At 48.7% G+C, this 20,658-nt stretch overlaps 1 protein-coding gene across 1 annotated transcript in view; it reads right to left on the reverse strand.

Annotated features, from left to right (window-relative positions):
* The window catches only part of GRK5 (G protein-coupled receptor kinase 5), a 127,303-nt gene that overhangs the window by 60,406 nt on the left and 46,239 nt on the right, over nt 1-20,658 (reverse strand). The window contains exon 3 of the mRNA XM_008589108.1: nt 11,740-11,852. Within this exon, the coding sequence (XP_008587330.1) occupies nt 11,740-11,852 (113 nt within the window). The remainder of the gene's footprint in view (nt 1-11,739; nt 11,853-20,658) is intronic.

Genomic DNA, 20,658 nt, shown 5'->3' on the forward strand with positions numbered 1-20,658 from the left:
TCGTCCCCTCCCCCGAGAGAGGAACACACACAGTCCTCTTGCTGTTCTGCCCATTTGAACCTTTCTCCCTGCCCAGAGCTCAGCTCTAACAGCCAGAGCGCACCCATGCCAGTCCACTCGGGGGGTACTTTTCAGATGCACTGCAGGTGCCAACCAAGGAAGGCACCCTTTGACGAGGCTTCTCTTTGCACTGTGATTTATGCCAAACACAGGGATGGCCTTTGGGGAGGAGGTGCTGCTCAGACACAAAGAGCAGAACACGAGTACTACCGTGAGCTCAAGGTGCAGAGAACTATTCATAGATCTGTGGCTGCCAAAGAGCATAAACATCTATGTACATCTTAGTTTATAAACCTCATCTTTCATTTTCTTGGCCTACTCTAATTGCATCATCCATCTCAGAAAATGCCTGTGAAAATATGTCCTGGCTATTAAAGCACATTTCCCTCAGATGATTATTAGAACCTGCCACATTTTCAAAGAAACCGGTGCTGGTTTTAAGAGCAGAGTCTGAGCTGAATCCCTCCTGGCCTTGGGCTAACTGTAGATGTCACCTCCTTCTCCCTGGAGACCTTCTCCTGCCCTGACAAGAAGATAAAGTCAGACACGCCACGAGATCCTGCCACCTCCAGCTTCTGTAATTACCGACGTGGTCAGCTTTTCCAGAGTGACGTGCCTGGTCTGCAGCATGGCTCCCTGTGGCCCTTTCTGGAGAAACACGGGCTCCACCCACGCTGGCCTGGCATCTTGCCTGCACTGACCGCGTGGGTCGCCCCTCCAGAGCCCATCCCCACCCTTCCCCACCCTGCTGTGGGAAGGAGGGAGCAAGGTGGGGTAGCTTCTGCTGGCTCCGTCCCTGCCCGGGCACCGGGTTCCTGGACCCCTCTCCTGAAGGCCCAGCTCCTGCAGGCTGGCCTCCTCCCTCTGACTCCCATGTCAGTCCCTTCCCTTGTCCTGCAGGTCAAGAGGTGGTGGAGGCTTAGCAGCACCGCAACAGCCACGACTGACTTCCCTACCTTGCGAGCACTTTGTAAACGGCCCTTCCTTCATTCACCCATCGGGTGCGCCGACCGCGTCCTGCCAGGGCCTTGCACTGTCCTTCAGACAGGTGGGCACTGTCCTTGCTTCCTCTCTGCTCCCCAGCGGGAATGGAGAAGCACTGCACGAGGGGACATCAACCCCCCAGCCTGTGCCCGCCTGCACAGACAGGCTGTTCTCTGATCTCTGGCTCCCATCGGAGCAGCCCTCTCAGGCCTGGGGCAGGAGGGATTCACTGGCCCACCTCGGGGCAACAGAGAGGGGAGGGAAAAGCGGATCCCTGTCCACGTCAGGGTGTAGAGTGGCAGGAGTGACTCCAAGGTGACCCCGGACCTAACTGACAGCACCACACCTGCCAGCTTGTGAATCATGTCCTGGCTAGAGGCAAATGCTAAATAGGAGGGAAAAGGTGCTACTCCTCTCTCAGGCAAGGGTCACAGACTCATCCCTCTCTCAGGAAGAGGTGACAGACTCACCCCTCTCTCAGGAAGTGGTGACAGACTCACCCCTCTCTCAGGAAGTGGTGACAGACTCACCCCTCTCTCAGGGGGAGGTGACAGACTCACCCCTCTCTCAGGCGGAGGTGACAGACTCACCCCTCTCTCAGGCGGAGGTGACAGACTCACCCATCTCTCAGGCGGAGGTGACAGACTCACCAGCAGCTGTCAGAGAGTCCTGTGGCAGATGGGCTCTGGTGACCCACCTCCGGTCTGCCCCATCTTTCTTCTCTCGGAAGCCTCAGTCCTGGATGGCTCCCCGCACCCTCATCCCCTGCCTAGCTGCTCTTCCTATCCGCCCTCCTCCCCTCTGAATCACTTCTCTGTCCCCACCCCAAACCAAGGCTCATAAGGCCACCAAGCAAAAGTCCTTGACTTTCCCTGTTACTGTTTTAGTTCTAAGTGAAAAATATCCCTGCTTAACCCAGCTCGGGCAAAGCTGTAATCCCTCGGCTCCTGGAATCCAAGGATGAGCTGAACAACCTGTGGGGAGAATGGGAATGACACTGGGCCCAGAGCACAGGAGCCAGGGCCACAAGCACTTCTGGAACCCCCTCTCGTCTGTGCGTGTGTGTGTGCATGTGTGTGCGTGCGTGTGCGTGCATGTGCATGCATGTGCGTGCGTGTGTGTGTGTGTGCGTGCATGCGTGTGTGTGCGCATGTGTCTGTGTGTGTGCATGTGCATAGGTGTGCGTGCGTGTGTGTGCGCATGTGTGTGTGCGTGCATGTGCATATGTGTGTGGGGGGGGGGCTTCCTGATCTCTCAGTGCTGACTGGCTTGTTCCAGTGTTCCAGTTAGAAACACGGTGGGCAACAGCTCCCAGTTCTTTTGTTTTAAGCCTTCTCTACTAGAGAAGGACTTCCCCTCAAGTCTATCAATGCTAGAGAAAGGATGCACTGGCCCGCCTTGGCTCACAGGCTCACCCGTGCTCCAGTCAACTGTAGTTTGAGGGTGAGATCATTAAGAACATGGCAGCTTCTAGGACAGCCATGGTATTTTGGAATATGGGTGGGGCACCCAGGAGGCTGGCAAATCCCACAGACGTCTGCTATATGTACCCATTTTAGAGGTGGTACTTTTTCAAGATGACCCTGCTCTCAGGGTATGGCTTTGCCAACTGTTCTGAGGGTCTCTGTGCATCTGAAGAATTATCACCAACCTCCACCCTTCTCTATCTGGGAGACCACAGCAGTGATAAAAAGACAAAGACAAATCTGGATTCTGCTCATAAATGAGAGAAGTGAAATACTTAGTTCCCGTGGTGAGGCATAGCGGATCATTTCACAATAAACTTTCAGATAATCAGGCATATCCAAAGGCAGGTGATAGCCCACTAATTTCATGTGATGTTCCATAGTTCTAGGCTAATGAATGGCTTGGAATGCCTTTTAACATTTCCTAATATGAGATTTCCCTTGTTGTAACCTAATATTTGTAGTCGCCACCCTCCAAAAGGGCCAAGTGATCCTTGCGTCCTGCCAGTCACATCTGTGCAAAGCAGTATGATACTAAGGAAATGACAGTGTGGGAGCTCCGAGACTGGGTCATGAGAGACGTTGCAGATCTGCAGTGCTCTCTTGGATTGCCTGCTCTGAGAAAGCCAGCCATGGCATGAAGACACTCGAGCAGTCCCATGGAGAGGTCCACCAGGAGAACAACTGAATCTCCTGCCCATAGCTGGCACCGACTTGCCAGCCTCGTGGGCAAGTCTGAAAGCAGATCCTCCAGTCACGGTCACGGTCAAGCCTGCCAATGACCGCAGCCCAGCCGACAACCTGATAGAAACTTTTCGGAGCCCATGAGCCATTAACACCCAGCTAAACAGTTCCCAAATTCTTGACCCACAGAAACTCTAAAATAATAAATGTTTTATTGTTGTTTCAAGCCATTATGTTTTGAAGCAATAACTAATAATTAACAGGTACCTGAATTCATGGCTGCTGTTGCTTATTCCACTGTAAAAATTTCCTATTTTCTTATTTTTCAATCTTTCATTTAACCAGAAAGTAAGTTCCATGAGGACAGGAACTTACTTCTGTTTACTGGGTAGTCCCCAGCTACTAAGACAGAGCCTGGCACATAGCAGACACCCAATAAACATGCGCTGAGTGAATCTGGCTGAGGACCTGCCAAGCCTCCCCCAACCCCAAAAAGAAGAGACCCGAAAACTTTAAGTTTCACCCAAGTGTGGGGACAGGAAGGTTTCAAACAAGCCAGCGCGTGGCCGAAGCTCCCAGAGAACAAGTTAGAGAGAAGTCCATTGATCTTGAAGACGCCCATGGCAAGCCCCACTAACCTGAACTCCTTTCAGTCCCCTGACCAGCTGGACAAACCCTCTTTGCCCTCCAGAGACCAGACCTAGTCATAGTCTTGACATAGGTCATTGACTCCATTTCTCTGTGGGAGGGTAATGCGGGGTCTTCCTCAAGTTCTTGGAAGCCCCTCGACAACCTTAGGCTGAATTACCCCTGCAGTCTGGTGAATGATGCACGAATAGTTCTGCTGCCTAGAAAATCACCTGGGCCCCATTTAAAAACAGCCATAGTCTTGAACCCGACTTGAGAAATGCAGTCATTAAGACTGTGCAGGAGAAGAGCCTTTCCTGGGGGCTACGTCAGAGCCTGACGGGGACGGGTTATTTTTAATAAACTCCACTTGGTAGAAATTCAACACAGAGGTGGGAATGGTGCGGGTGGTGTTGGCCAAGCCAGGGAGCGCCTGGGGCGGTACTGCAACACCAAGGTCACCGCCACCTCCTCCCTCCTCTGAGTTCCAGTCAGGATGGAAGAAAAAACGGATTTCAGACGAGAAATTACGCCAGCCCTGGAAAACTCAATAAAGTCTCCATGCATAAAAGAGGTGTTCCAAAGGCTGGTCATCTGATGTGAAGATGGGCGATGAAAAGACCTCACTAACTCCCAGGGATGCAGATAAAAACACAGAGGGGACAGGGTCAGCCCCGCGTGAGTGGTGGCTTCGTTAAGGCATATGTAAAGAGCATTTGACGCATCGACGCAGGGAGCCAGACTCACATTTCCTTTCCAAAAAAACAGCTCCTGGTGCAGCCCAGAGAACAACTGCATGACCAGAATGAAAATGGGCTCCATTGAATTTTTTTTTTCCTTCTCCAACTGACTCTAAGCGTCTAACAAAACACGTGGCTGGAAAATTCCACTGGCTCCTGCTTAGCCTCACCCCGTTCTGCCTCATCAACTCTCTAGACAGGTCCCAAGGCTGCTGCTGCTCGTCTCTCCCTAATGGGGAGCAGCCCTTGGTCCAGGGCCTGTCCTTGTCCTCACCACTTCTCCATCCACACTCATCTCCCTGGTGACTTCATCCAGCACATGGCTTTAAACACAGCGATATACTAACTACTCCCAACAGTCCAGACCCATCTCACAAACTCCAGACTTGAACACCCTTCTCCCCTGGAACACCTCCACTTGGATGTCTGATAGACATCTCAAGCCGAGCGTGCCTAAAGTGGAGCTCCTGATCTTCCCCCAGTGTGGTCCTCCCACAGCCTTACACTTACTCCATCCTTCCAGTTGCTCAGGTCACAACTTTGCAGTTATCCTTAACTCTTTTTTCTCACCCCAAATCTATCAGGAAATAAAGTGCTGTTAACTCTGTCTTGAAGATATGTACTGAATCCAACCACTTCTCACCACTGCCAACTGTTTCCATCCTGGCTTGAGCACCATCTGGTCTCACCTGCATTGTTGTAATGGATCCTATCAGATCTCCCTCCATCCACGCTACCTCCCAAAGCCTCCCATGGAAGCTGGAGGGATCCTTAAAAACCTAAGTCAGACCACACCAGTGCTGTGTTAAAAGCCCTCCAGTGGCTCCCCTATTTTATTCAAAGTGGAAGTCAGAGTTCTTCAACAGCACAGGCCTTACATGATCAATTCCTCCCCTCTCCCCCATGCCCTTTCTTCCTCCACTCCAGCCATGGACACTCTTGCCTGCAGGACTTTGCACTGGCTGTTCCCCTGCATGCAATGCCCTTCCACCACATACTCATCTGGCTAACCCTCAACTCCTAGTCTTCAACCAAATGTCACCTTTTCAAAGACACCTATGATGACTGCTCTACTTAATGATACGATGAGTTTCCCCATTTCCACACTCCAACCCCCCCTTAACCTGTTCCAGTTTCTCTTTTCCCATCCCATTTGGCACCTTTTAACATTCCATATCACTGACTTATCATGCTTATTACACATAGTCCATCTCTTCCTGGCTAGAATGTAAACAACATGAGGGCAGAGTCTTGGTCCATTTTATTCATCAATTTATCCCAAGGGCCTAGAACTACACAAAGCAGAGAGTACTTTTGGTAAATGAATGAAAGACTAAAAGAATGGTTAACCCACTAGCCAAGAAGCTCCTGACCAGGCTGCTTCTCTGCAGCCAGCCTCGAGGCCTTACCCACTGCCCAAGAGGCAGCTAGCTGGGCCCCCTCTCATCAGGACCTCTTCCTGACCTTGCCCACAATATGAGAAGTGGCTAGCCAGGTCCCTTCTCACAGCCCTACCCAGCAGCCTCACCCACGACCTGAGAAGCAGCTTTGCAGCCCCGTCCTTGGCATGCCCACCCCTGAACCACCAAGGGAAACACAACCTTGCACCTGGCCCCAAGAATTGGCACAGTGGATGGGCCACGGGCAGACCAGCACCCAGCTAGCTGAGCCAGAGCACTCCCACACCCCCAGTTCAGAGAAACAGCTCAGCTGTCAGGCCCCTGGAAGACCTGTCCTTGAGTCTTTGAACCATCACATGTACATGCATCTGAGTGACAAACAGCCTGGCTGACGTGCCCCAGGCAGGCACATGTCTAGTCAGATAAGCAACATGGTGACCCTGCCACTAGTGAACCAGTCCAGGAGACCCTGATGTGCCACACATTCACACTCCCGGCCTGAGTCTCAATCCAGCAACCCCATCCATACCCAGTGAACCAGCTCCTGAGTAACTGACACACAGGATGTATGTGCACACCCCCAACTGCTGAACCAATCCAGTGAACTCTCCTCCACAAAGCTGTCTCATTGCCACCGCAAACCTCCCAAGCATAGGCTGCTGAGTCACTCTCAGACATAGCAAAAGTGGAGAATAGCTGAAGACACTATACAGTCTATTCTACTGCACCCATCCAGAGCAAATCCATTGAACTCTACCCAATCAATACTCTAGGATGCATCTGCAAGCGGAAGTCTTTCCCCACACAAACCACTCTACAAAACTCAAAGAGGTGACTATTCCACCAGATGCACAGATATCAATGCAGAGAAACAAGAAACATGAAAAAACAAGGTAACATGACACCACCAAAGAAACAGTAATTCTCTAGTAACTGATCCCAAAGAATCAGAAACTGCCAACTTGCCAGAAAAGGAACTCAAATTAACAATCTTAAGGAAACTCACCAAGATACAAAAGAACACACAAAAACAATTCAATGAAATCAGAAAAGCAATTAATGATCTGAATGAGAAATTCAACAAAGACATAGATATCATTTAAAAAATCATACAGAAATCTTGGAATTAAAGAATTCATTGAAGAATAAAAAATACATCTCATAGTCTCAACAACAGACTAGATCAAGCAAAAGAAAGAATTTCCAGTCTTAAAGAGAGCAGTTTTGAAATAACATAGGAAGACCAAAAAGAAAAAAGAATATAAAAGAATGAACAAAGCCTATGAGATCTAGAAGATACTATTAAGGGAACAAATATTTGAATTATGGGCATTCTGGGAGAAGAAAATGAACAAAAATATTGAAAACATATTTAAAGAAATAATAGTTGAAAACTTCCCTAGTCACGGAAAAGATACAAATATCCAAATTCAGGAAGCTCAAAGATCCCCAAATAGATTCATCTCAAAAAGGTCCTCTCCAAGACACATTGTAGTCAAACTATCCCAAGTTAAAAATGAAGAAAGAATTCTAAAAACTGCAAGAGAAAAACATCAAGTCACTTATAAGGGACCAATTAGACTAACAGTAGACTTCTCAGCAGAAACCCTACAGGCCAGGAGAGAATGGGATGATATATTCAAATAACTGAAAGAAAAAAACTGCCAGCCAAGAATATTATACCCAGCAAAGCTATCCTTCAGGAATAAAGGAGAAATAAAGCCTTTGTCAGACAAACAAAAATTAATGGAATTCATCACCACCAGTCTGGACTTTCAGGAAATGCTTAGGGGAAACCTACATCTAGATGAGAAAGAACAATAACAACCATCATGAAAACACCTGAAAATATGAAACTTACTGTAGAGTAGATACACAGCTTAGAAGGAGAAAATAATCAAATCTTATCAATACAGAAAACCACCAAACCACAAGGATAAACAATAAGAGAGGAAGGAAGAAAAAAAGGAAATACAAAACCATCAGAAAACAACCAACAGGGGCCAGCCCATGGTTCACTTGGGAGAGTGCGGTGCTGATAACACGAAGGCCGTGGGTTTGGATCCCTATATAGGGATGGCCGTTTGGCTCCCTTGGGAGAGCATGGTGCTGACAACACCAAGTCAAGGGTTAAGATCCCCTTACCAGTTGTCTTTTAGAAAAAAAAAAAAAAAGTAAAGAAAACAACCAACAAAATGACAGGAATAAGGCCTTGCATATCAATAATAACCTTGAATGTAAATGGATTAAATGCCCTAATTAAAAGACATAGACTGGCTGAATGGGTTAAAAAAATATGACTCACCCATATGCTGCCTACAAAAAACACACCCTACCTACAAAGACACACATAGACTGAAAGTAAAGGGATGGAAAAAGATATTCCATGCAGATGGAAAACAAAAGTGAGCAGGAGTAGCTATACTCATAGAAGATAAAACAGACTTTAAATCAGAATCTGTACCAAGAGATAAGGAAGAGCATTATATAATGATAAAGGTATTGATATAGCAAGAGGATATAGCAATTATATATGCACCCAACACTAGAGAACCCAGATTAATAAAGCAAATATTATCAGATCCAAAGGGAGAGAAAGACACCAACAAAATAATCATTGGGGACTTTAACACCCCACTCTCAGCATTGGACAGACCATCAAGACAGAAAATCAGTAAGAAAACATCTAGTTTAAATAGCACCGCAGACCAGATGGACCTAACAAATGTTTACAGAGCATTTCATCCAACAGCTGCAGAATAAACATCCTGTGGGGAGGGGAAATGGGGAGAGGGTGGTCGGCCGATACAAAAGTGAACAGAGATAATAAGAATAAGATCTAGTATTCTATAGCAATATAGCATGACTACAGTCAACAACAAATTTCTGCATAAATTCAAGTAGCTAAATGAAAGGATTTTAAATGTTTCCAACACTCAAATCCTCTCAATTAAAAAAAAAAAGTTGCCAAATGTTTGAGGTGATGGATATACTAAGTACACCCTGATATGATCACCACACACAGTGTGAATGTACCCAAATATCACCTTGTACTCCATAAACATACTCAATTATCATGGGTCAATTAAGAAAAAATAAATTAAAAAGAAAAACAAAAGAAATACAGAGCAGAATGGTGGTTACCAGAGGCAAGGAAGGAGGGTGGGGAGGACAGGATAGGGACAGGTTGGTAGACAGGTACAAAGTCACAAAGTTATAGTTAAATAGGAAGAATAAGTTCTGGTGCTCTAGGGTGACTATAGCTAATAATGTTGTATTGTATGTTTCAAGATAGTCAGAAAAGAGGATCGTGAATATTGTAACCAAAAAGAAATAATAAACGTTTAGGTGGTAGATATACTAACTGATTGGATTCTGACTGGATCATTACACAATATATGCATGTTTTTTCTGTTTGTTTTGGTTTTTGGCGACTGGCTGATATGGGGATCTAAATCTATGACGTTGGCATTATAAAGCTGTGCTCTAACCAGCTGAGCTAACCAGCCAGCCCCCAAAAGTTGTGAATATTGTAACCAGAAAGAAATAACAAACGTTTAGGTGATAGATATACTAACTGATTGGATTCTGACTGGATCATTACACAATATATGCATGTTTTTTTCCGTTTCTTTTGGTTTTTGGCGACTGGCAGATATAGGGATCTAAATCTGTGACGTTGGCATTATAAAGCTGTGCTCTAACCAGCTGAGCTAACCAGCCAGCCCCCAAAAGAAAGACAGCTGGGTATTATTATATACCCCCTGATGGAAGAACATGAAACTATTTACGAAGTCACCCCTGCCCCCCAGAATGGGAAACTGAAAGTGATCAAGTTTCTAGATCCAACTGGTTATTTACAAGAAATACAAAGGAACCTATGAAATGACTCTTGGGGATGAGAGCACAAAATTCAGATTGTGGGAAACCCTTGTGGAGGAACAACAAATACATTGCAAGGGGAGATGGTTACGGAGGAGCCCAGAGTCAAGAAAAATATCAACCAATCACGGTGTGTGACCCTTATCCAGACCAATGCAAACAACCCGTAAAGACATGCATTTATAAAATGTATGAGAAAATCAGAAATTTGAACACTGACTAATATTTGATGATAGTAAAGGATTATTCTTTTTCACATTGTGATAATAGTATTGTGGTTATTTGGGGGAAAAAAAAAAAAGAGTCCCTGTCTTGTAGAGAGACATACTGAAAAGTTCACAAATGAAATAATATATCTGAGATTTGCTACAAAATGCTGCCGAGGGGAGGATGGGGGTGTGAATGAAACAAGATTGGCCCCGAGTTCATAACTGTTCATAACTGAAGTGAGGTAAAGGGTGGATGAGGGTTCATTACACTACCCTGTCGACTTTTACTTTTTATAGTTTGAAATTTTCCATAATAAAAAGTTATAAAAATACAAGGCCCCGCCCCCAGAGATTCAAATTCATTAGTCTGGGCTTCAGCTCAGGCTCTGGTGGTTTTTAAGGGTCCCCAGGTGTTTCTACTGCTCAGCCAAGGTTGGGAACTATTGTAATCACACACGCAAGAGACGAGAGCCTGTGCTGCGACCCAGGCGGAGCTCGTGGAGGGGAGGGAACCAGTCTGCGGGAGGTCAAGGAGCCAAACGCTTGGTCCTTGAGCAGGTGGGGAAGGGTGAGGAGAGGGTGGGGGCAAGGACAGCGCAGAGATTTCAGGCTTGGGGGACTGTGGGGTGCTAGTCACTGGAAGAGGGAATGTGCCAGGATTGGTAGCTTTCGGGGCCTGAGTGTGTTTTGGACATGTTGGCTTTGGGGGAGTCCATGTGACTTCATAAGAGACATTCAGTGGGCAGTTTGGCTTGTGGGTCTAGAGACCCACATTGAGACCCTGAGGCAGACATAGAAACTGAAGCCTCATGGGGTTGTCCCTAAACTGAGACAGAGATTGAGCTGGCTGCAGCCAATGATGCATGAGGGTCTCTGAGATGGGGTCCTGAATGACCCCATTCCTTTCAGGACTGTCTCCATTCCTCTCCTCCCTGCCACCTGTCCTCATTCCTCAGATAGAAACCCGAAGGGCAGCTGGCCAGGCTGGGTACCCTGCCTTCCTGGGCAAGTGCTGGGGACTTCTGAGTATTTCCACATCCTGTCCTAAAAATCCATGCAGATCAATGAGCTCTTGCTCAACAGATGAGTGACCAATGCATGTGAAGGAAGCACATCTGACAGGCATCGAGCACGGCCACCTGAGCATAAGACTGGCACTCACTCCACAAGCATTTACCCAGGGCCTGTATGAACAGGCACTGTGCGAGGTGGGGCTGAACACGAAGCCCAGGGTCCTGCCCTCAGGGAGCTTGCATTCTGGTGGGAAAGCAGATGATGAACAAGTATACAAACACACACATGCTTTGGAGTTTTATAAAATGGGTTCTCAGCTGGAAAAAAGGGCCACAGAATCCAAGAGCTATTCAGGCTGTTGGGAAGATGGCCCAACTTCCCCAAGCACTACCTCTCATTTCAACCCAGGTTCCTGGAATCAGAGAGCTGATAGGGTCTCACTTTACAGCAGCAGCAACCAAGGTCCAGAGGGGGACGTGACCCACCCAAAGTCACCCATTAAGTTTAGATCCTGAGACAATTTTGCATTCTCAAAGTCTGCACTGGGAGTTTCTTAATGCATAACAAGTTTATTCTTCACCCTTCTAAACCACGAGGTCTGTCTTTTTCTTTGGGCAAAAATAATCACGATTACAGAAAACCAAAGGGCTGCCCCCCAGGAGCAGGGACTTACCACTGAGTCCAGGAACTGAATGTAACACTCCAGCCCAGGTCTGGTTTCACAGAACTGCCGGAACAACAGCCTCCCAATTGGCTGCTTGTCACATAAACTGCAGTAATCTCTGTCTGGAGACAAGAAAAGAAGAATGTGGTGAGACCCAGGACAGGGCCAGGCAGGGCTGTCCTGTCAACCCACACCTGGATCCAGAGTCCCAGATGAATGGAGCACGGGGACTGGCAAACTCTCAGGACCTCTTGCTTATCTCACAGGCTCTACAGACTCAGAGAGACAACGTCAGGGTAGAGAAAGGCACCCACCCCACTCCCCCTTTCCAATGCCCTGATTTCCATGTGGAGATGCCAGCAGTTCTCGGGACTATGGCTCTATCCCCTGGCTGGCCAATCAGCATGTCATATTCCCCAATTATGGTGACTGGCTAAGGGAGGCAGGATGTAAACTAAGCCAGTCCAGTCAGAGAGAACCACAGAGTGTGGGAATGCTGGAGCACAGGTGCTCTCTTCCTCTGGAGGCTGCAGTGAGTGGGATGAGGCCAGGGTCTGCTGCCTATTCTCGACACTTCCAGGGAAGCTGCGGTGAGGAGGAGGATGACACATGGAGGGGGTCAGAACTGGGAAAGTGACAAAAAGTAGAGTTGGTGCCCTGGAGATATCGTGAATCGATTGCTGGATCGAATCATGCCTGCAGCCCAAACCACATCTGAAAAGCTTCTTTATGAGGCAACACATTCCCTTTGTTTAAGGCAGCTTGAAAAAATGTTTAAATTACCTGTAATTCAAGGAATCCTAATGGATACAGTTTTAAAAAAAAATCATTTTAGGGCCGGCCCGGTGGCGCACTGGAGAGTGCGCCGCTTGGGAGCGCGGCGGCGCTCCCGCCGAGGGTTTGGATCCCATGTGGAGACCGGTTCCCGCTCACTGGCTGAGCGCGGTGCGGGCGCAACACCAAGGGTTGCGATCCCGTTGCCGGTCCCCGGTACGGGCGCGACACGGAGGGTTGTGATCCTGTTACCGGTCAGTAAAAAAAAGACAAAAAGGAAAAAAAAATCATTTTTGCCCAATTAGGGCAGAGCCCAGTCTTAAGCTGCTTCAAATGATGAAAACCCTGCATTCTCCAGCTGAGGAGCTAGAGGCAGGGAGACAGGAAGTGGCTTGCCCTCAGCCACTCAGTAGCCAAGGGGGTTCTGAAGAGGAAACGGTGCAAGACTCCCAGCCCAGCGGCCTGGAGGCCCTGGCTCTAGCCAATGCCTGGCTCTGTTACTTCACGAAACTCACTTACCCTCTCTGGGGCTCAGTTTTCTCCTCTGAAAACCAGAAGATGCATTGGCGTAGGGATGGATGCCCCTTCTGGCTCTTTCTGCAATGATGCTAAATCCTCTGTTGGTCAGACAGATGCTCAATGGACTGCCTGAGATACGCTGCCTCAGACCCTCTCAGACCCTCTCGAGCACTGAACATTGGGCTGTGGATTTTGTGGCTGCACTGGACACCATCAGGTGACTTCGTGGGGAAATGGGGAAGAGGGAGATAGAGCTCAGGAAGGAAAGCGACTCGGCCAGAAAGAACGACCATATCCTTGCCGGGTGAGAGGAGGAGCTAGGACAACGTCCCCGTAGAAAGAGTTTCCCTGAAGACAGGAAACGCTGAGCGCTCACTTCCACCCTGAGTCCCAAGGACTGTCCATGGCATCTCGTGGGAGCTGTGAGCGTGGGCTCAGGAACTAACCCGCCGGGGTTCCAATCCCATCCCCATCACTCGGGGCCTGTGTGACTTGAGGACCTGACTTGGCACTTGTCACTCAGTTTCCTCATCCCTAAACAGTGGACAGTAAGCCACCTAACTCTTAGGAGTGTCATGAATAGCACAACCCATAGCAAGTACTCAGGCCACAGCCTGAAATGCACACAGGAAATGCCTAGGAAACACCATCCATGATCCTCATGGCTGTGGTTTGTGGTCTGTTCCAACTCCCTTTCTAGGGACTGTCCTCTCCCCCAGTCTCTAAAAATCCAGCCCAAACCTCTGGTTCTGAGCTTCAGGGATGGGCACGTGACTCAGTCCTAGCCAATCAGAGATCTCTGTTTCCCAGACAGTGATAGGTTCGGGAATGGGCATGTGACTTAGTCCTAGCCAATGAGAGGCCTCTGTTTCCCAGACAGTGATAGGTTCGGGAATGGGCATGTGACTTAGTCCTAGCCAATGAGAGGCCTCTGTTTCCCAGACAGTGAAAGGTTCAGGGATGGGCATGTGACTCAGTCCTAGCCAATCAGATCAGGCCACGTGACCAGAGTGGGTGGAGTCCTCCGAGGGCTTTGCCAGATCTCTCGTGCTGCTCTCTGGGAGACAAAGCCTCAGGACCGGTCAGTCAAGAGCCGCAGCGACTGTCTTTCCCTCCGCACAGCGAGAGCCCAGGGAGAATGAAGCCTGCACAGGGAAGAGCAGAGCCGAGGGGAGAAGAGAGCGCCACCGGATGCCAGCCCCAGCCCTGGACGGTCATTCTTATTCCCCTCACAGGGACGTTGCTGACGCCAGCTGGCGTCAGAAAGAGCAGTGACCAGGCACCCAGGCCTGAGATTTTACAGGCCTCTTCTCCTTTCATGGATAAACGGCCTGAAGGCAGGGGCTATTTTTGTAGGAATTTGCCTATCCTAAGTATTGTACATAGAAGAAGGTGCTCAAAAAGTCTCACTCTGTCCTGCGTGGATACTTTGATGGACATGGATGACCCACCAGCCAGGTCTCCCTCTTGGCCTCCTCCCCAAGTGGTTTGGTGGCTCAAACTAACTTTGGCCTATTGCCTTAACTCTGTCCTTCAACAGTGGGTGCAGTCTCCACCTCTCCAAGCACAGATGGCTTACGAGTAGCCAGTCCAACAAGCATTTAGCCTCAATGTGTGCCAGGTTCCACAGAAGGGCAGGGGGAGGTTGGGCTGTGGTCCCAGCCCTCAGGGAGCTTGGACTCAGGAAGAAAGGGCAGCAGGGTTACGTGTGGGTGAGCAGACAAGATCCCAATTGACAGTAATAAAATGTCAAGTTAGATGAGTGTTATGTCAGCCACAGTAGGGAACCTGGTCTTGGTGGCCTGTGACAGGTCTGCAGCCTGCAACTATTAGCACAATGGCCTGCAGACACAGCCTGCACTCTCGATGCCTCCCACTCAACCCGATTTCCCAAGGGGAGAAAAACAGACGTTTGCATCTTTTTCTAATCAGCTCAGCTTTCCCAGCACAAACACAGAACCAAAGTAAATCACCTTGTGTCAAACTCCAGTTTCATTCAATTATGGGAGAGAACACCATACCTCTTATGTGATTTGAGCAAAGTACCCCCCGGTAGGTGGAAGGAGAGATATCTTATACCCACTGGCAGGTGAGTGATACAGTTACAGGCTTGGAGTTAACAGCTGGCCATCAGCTGAGACCAAGAATGGGGGCATAGTCTTTGTGATGTGACATTTGGCCACATTAATAGAGATCTGGTAGACATAGCAAACAGAAACATGTCCAGAGGAAGGTGAGTGGGAAAGGGAAAAGGTCTAGAAAGCCCATCCTAAGCTCTAGGGCACTGAGCTATGCCCCTGATGAAGGAGCAGAGTGCCCTGGGGAGGAGCTGAGGCCCACTGTGCATAGAAGAGGGTGGCAGGAAGGCACACTGGACTCAGACAAGAAAAGGCTAGATTCCCTAGCCAAGAGGTCTGGAATGGATTCAGGTCTCACTGTGGGATCAATAATTTTAGAGCAAAAGTTATTCAAGTACAGTCCATGGAAAGGGGCATGAAAATGGGGGCGGGGGAGCAGGGAGTCTGAGACATTCACAGATGAAGTCACTGGTTTGGGAGCCATTGTTGCCTGTGGTTCAGGCCCCAGAATTCATGGGCAGGGAGGGCACCAGCTCCTGCGGTTGGGACCCTGCCTTGGTGAGGCTGGGCTGAACTGGCTTTAAAAAAAACACGTGTCGTTTGTGTCCTCAGGGGATTGACACCCCCTCCCCCAAGCATGTCCAGGGTTGGCCTGGGAAGACAGGATTGCCACACCTTCCTGCAACATGCTGAATTCCAGCCACGCCCTCAGACAGAACCACTTCTACCCAGCACAGTCCCTTTGACGAGTCAGCAGACACTTGCTTAGTCTTTGTCCTTAGCAGTTTGCTTATTAGCCAAGGTGAGAGGGAGTCACATTCATGGATAACACTGGGAAGAGCCACATAACAGTGTCCACAGAACAAAAGTGCATGAAGCAGTTGGGAAGTGTCCAGGAAGGTATCTCCGCAGAGCAGCACAGACATCCTCTCGTAAAGCTGGGTCAGCCTCAGGGGTGGCGCCCATGGGAGAGCATACTAGAGCATGGGATTGAGAACAACAGGGCAGCCAAAGGCAGCGCAGGGAGGGGGAGAAGCCAAGTCTGGGTGAAGAAGGAGGAAAAGGTCAAAGCCAGAGGGAAATGGGGATAGAGGTGGCGGAGGGGCAAGCAGAAGCCACAGTGGGGAGGCGAATCTCCAGGTGAGCCCAGGAGGACCTGGAGGGTGTGGTGAAGTGTGGGACAAGGTATGCTACGACAAGAATTCAGGCCTAAGCCTATGACCACTGCAGGGTGCCACTGAGTGACACCTTCAAGAGTAGCTTAAAGAAAAGGGACAGAAAGTGGTGGGCTGCTTGGGAATGGGAGGTGAGGCATGAAGGGGCAGGAGTCAGCCACTTGTTAAGTGAGCGGTCAGCAAGTAAATGCACTTAGTGATGAATGTAACTGTCTGAAAATACACATGCAAGCACATGTGCACTGCATACACATAGGCAGCACACAGGTCCTGAAGGTCTGGGTACAGCCAAGTCACTTCCAACTCTACCTCTCCCAGATAAAGCACGACACTTTCCAAGTTGTCAACCAACAGAGGGCGCAACAAGGCCAGGGGCCCTGTCCTCACCACCTTCACCTCCTGATATTAGGGTGCTTTACTGAGGCCTTCCCTCCTCTGCTAGCCTGTTCTCATGATAGCCACAGGCGGCAGCACATCCCCAGGCCCATTGCCGAGGATACCACAGCAGAGCAGCTCTGGGAAGGGGCCAGTCTCAGCTCTGACATCAGTTCTCTGTGTAACTTTGGACTAGTCATTTCCCCTTTCTAGGCCTCAGTCTTCATCCGTAAAATAGCGGAGTTAGAGTAAATAACCTCCAAGTCCCTTCTCAGCCTGGAGACCTTCCTGGGGTACCTGCTTCACAGAGGTTAGAGAGACTTAGACCAGATTCCAAGGTCAGCTTTGGAGCGTAAAATAGCGGAGTTAGAGTAAATAACCTCCAAGTCCCTTCTCAGCCTGGAGACCTTCTTGGGGTACCTGCTTCACAGAGGTTAGAGAGACTTAGACCAGATTCCAAGGTCAGCTTTGGAGCTCAGTATTAACCAGGATTCCAAAGCTCTGTTTTTGTCCAGCCCCAGTGGGGATTCCTGGTCTGGCATCTCAACCCCTGGTTCTAAGGCACAGGTAGGCAAACTTTTCTGTAAAGGGCTAGTAGTAAACATTTTAGGCTTTGAGGGCCACATGGTCTCACACCTATTGAACTCTGCTGTTGTCGGCAAGGCCCTGCACAGACAATGGGTAAACTGTCTACAGGTATGGCTGTGGTTCAATAAAACTTTATTTACAAAAATAGGCAGAGGGCCATGTTGACCCCTGCTTTGAGTGGTCACTCTCCTTTTCCTGGGCCCGTAGGTCTCCAGTCCAGCACGACATGATGCTGATCTAGCTCCTCTGACTCAGCCTTTCTCCTAATGGGGCTGGGGATCCTATGACTGCCTTGAAAGGACCAGGGAGGAGCTCTTGAGTATTGGAGGTGTCAATGCCATCTGACCCTGTGATCTATAGTGGAGGAAGCCAGGACTGGAATCAGAAACCAGGGTCACTGTAGGCTGAGCCCAGACCTTTCAAAGTCAAGTGATCCCTGGAAATAACCCAAATGTCCATCAACTGGTAAATGGAAAAACAAACTCTGGGGCATTCGCACAATGGAATACCACTTAGTAATAAGAAGGCATGAACTGTTGATATACCCAACATAGATGAACCTCGAAAGCATCATGCTAAGTCAAAGAACACTGTAGATTCCACTCATCTAAAATTCTAGGAAAGGCAAACCTATAGTGACCAATCAGACCAGTGGTTCTGGGGAGGGGTGTAAGGAGGGGGTGACTACAAAGGGCATGAGGGAACTTTTGGGGGTGGTAAAAATGTTCTATGTCATGATTGTGGTGGTTACATGACTGTATGTGTTTGTCAAAAGTCATTGAATGGACTTGAAGTTGGTGAATTTTATTGTGTGTAAGTAATAAGACTACAACAAAGCTGACAAAAGAAAAAAGAGAACTTAAGTCACATCATCTTAATTCTCTGAGCTCGTTTCCACATCTACAAAATAAAAAAACCATGACTATCAACTCATCAGTGTTACTCAAAGTGTGGTCTGCAGATGGGCATTATCAGCATTACCTGGGAACTTGTTGAACATGCAAATTCTCACACCCCTCTTCAGACCTACTGAGTCAGGATTTCACTGGTGGGGCCCAGAAATCTATTTCCACACACTTTGCAGTTTACAACATGTGTTTCAGCTATATATGGGAAAGGACCAGTTTTTAAATTTCCAGTCTATCAAAACTCACACCACTCACAACTTCCCATGTGAGTCTGACCACACCCAATTGCTCTATAACCTGTTCAGTGTAGTGTGTCTACAGATCATACACCTGGATGTTAACAGCCACATCGAATTGCTGTGAGTGTTTCTGAGGATTTCTGTACTTATCACACCAGTAAAAGCAGCCCATGAACCACTCGGCATAGCACTCCTCTAGAAATAGTTTTTCGGTCTCGTGTTCCTTACTTAGGAGAGCCACCCCTTCCCCATCTACAGTAATTTTTTGAGTGAGGCCAACCCCAAGCTCAAAGACAGGCACAGAACCCAGACCTCACCAATCTGAGTCTTCCTTGAACTTCTACTAGCACTATAAGGCAAGTCATTTCTTCTTTCTCTGAGGTCTTAAACTCTTAGGACCATGTAAGCCTGGAGCTGCAGGTGGCTATCTTGGGATCATGTGGAGAGAACCTGCCAGAGAACAAAGTCGAAACTATAGAAAGTAGAGAAGTAGTGTCCTGATGATGTTTGAGACCTGGATCCAGCCATACCTGAAGCTATAAATCCACCCCTGAACTTTTTGTTACCTAAACCAACAGGTTTCTGTTTATCCTTAATCTAGTTTGATTTAGGTCTCAGTCACTTGCCACCAAAAATGTGCTGACTACTAAGCCTTTCAACCTTGAAGAGCATTTGGGTGACTCACAATGAAAGCCTATATATATGCAAGGGCTTTGCAGTGAAGTGCTACATTGTAAAATCAAAACCAAAAGCAAGCTGCTACAGTACTATTTTAGAGAAGTCTTGTCCTCTGATGTGAAGCTGGATCCTCATGGAGATTCTAGAAGGCATGTGTCCACAGTTGATTAATGCAGATCTCAACACCAAAGCACCACCACCCTGCTTGTATTCCAGAGGTAGGCAGGGCTGCCTCACTTGGGTAAGGACTTCTCCAGAGCTAGCATGGGGTGAGGAACAAGCACAGGATTGGGTCTGAACCCACCTCTATCCTCTAGCCCAGAGGTTTTCAACTGGGGACATTTTGGCAATGTCTGTAGACACTTTCAGTTTTCACGGCTTTGGGGTTACTACTGATTAGTAGGTGGAGGCCAGGGACACAGCTAGACATCCCATGATGCACCGCACAGAAAGATCCTGCTCCCAATGGCAATAGTGCCATCCATGGTGGAGCAGCCCTGGGCTGCTAGGTGGTCTTGGGGAAGTCCCCTCACCTGAGGCCTAGCTGCCTTACATGTCAAATGGGCAACGAGAGTGAGCCTGTCGCTGCTGAGGATTAGCAACAACACAGGTCAGCACCTAGCCCAGGCCTAGCACATGGGAGGTCCCACACAAACAGCAGCCATTCCAGCAGATCATATCTCCTCTACAAGACTCAAGAAATGGTAGCTTTACTTCTCTGAAGATACAGAAAGAAAATGGGATGTAGCTGGTGAGAGGGGGCCTGACTCGCCATTAGCGCCAGAGAAGGCAAGAGCTGCCCCACTGTCTCCAGCCACTGGATGCCACGCTCTGGAGGGCAGGGCTCTGCTGGCCGGCTCTCCCTTGCTGGGATCCTCCCGCTCACAGAAGCCACGTGTGTCCCAACAGCACAGGCCTGAGGTTAAAATCTCACAACCCAGTCAATTCCTTCAAGACTCATAGCCCCCAGGAGACTTAGAAGCAGGAATGACACTGATAACGAAGATAAATAAATGCTGTCACTGTTCTCATTCTTTTCGAGTGACATACAGTGGGAACATACTTTCTTAATTAGGAGCCTGCGGTACGTGGACACTTGGAGGGCAGGCGACCAGGACACAGGCTGTGAGGACTGCATGGCTCTCTCAGATGGACCCAGAACCCCAGGGCAGCGGGGCCACCCAGCCCCTCCCGGCTCCAGAGCACCGGCGTCCTCCAGTGGACGGGGAGCCACAGAAGCCACGGCTGGGATGTGGGGAGGGGCATTCAGGACTGAGACCTGCTCATGACTGTTTTCACTGTGGCCCCAGGCACTTCTTGAACTTGGGCCAAAGAAAACGCACGTTCCATTTCAGAAGTAAGAGCAAGAAAGGACACGGCTTCCTGAGGAAATGGGAACGCTACCACCGGAGCCCTTGGAAATGAAACCACATGTTTATTGTAAATGGGGGGGGGCTCCAAAAGGCATTCCTGGAGCCATCTCTCCACCAACCAGAGGTTTATTTTCTTTTATTTCATTTCATTTGTTTTCTTGAAATACCGGGGGGGTATCTCCTCCCCCCTGTCTTTCTCACTCTCAATCCTTCTTTGTCCA

This window comes from Galeopterus variegatus, unplaced genomic scaffold (assembly GCF_000696425.1).
Source record: "Galeopterus variegatus unplaced genomic scaffold, G_variegatus-3.0.2 Scaffold5214, whole genome shotgun sequence".
NCBI classification, from domain to species: Eukaryota; Metazoa; Chordata; class Mammalia; order Dermoptera; family Cynocephalidae; genus Galeopterus; species Galeopterus variegatus.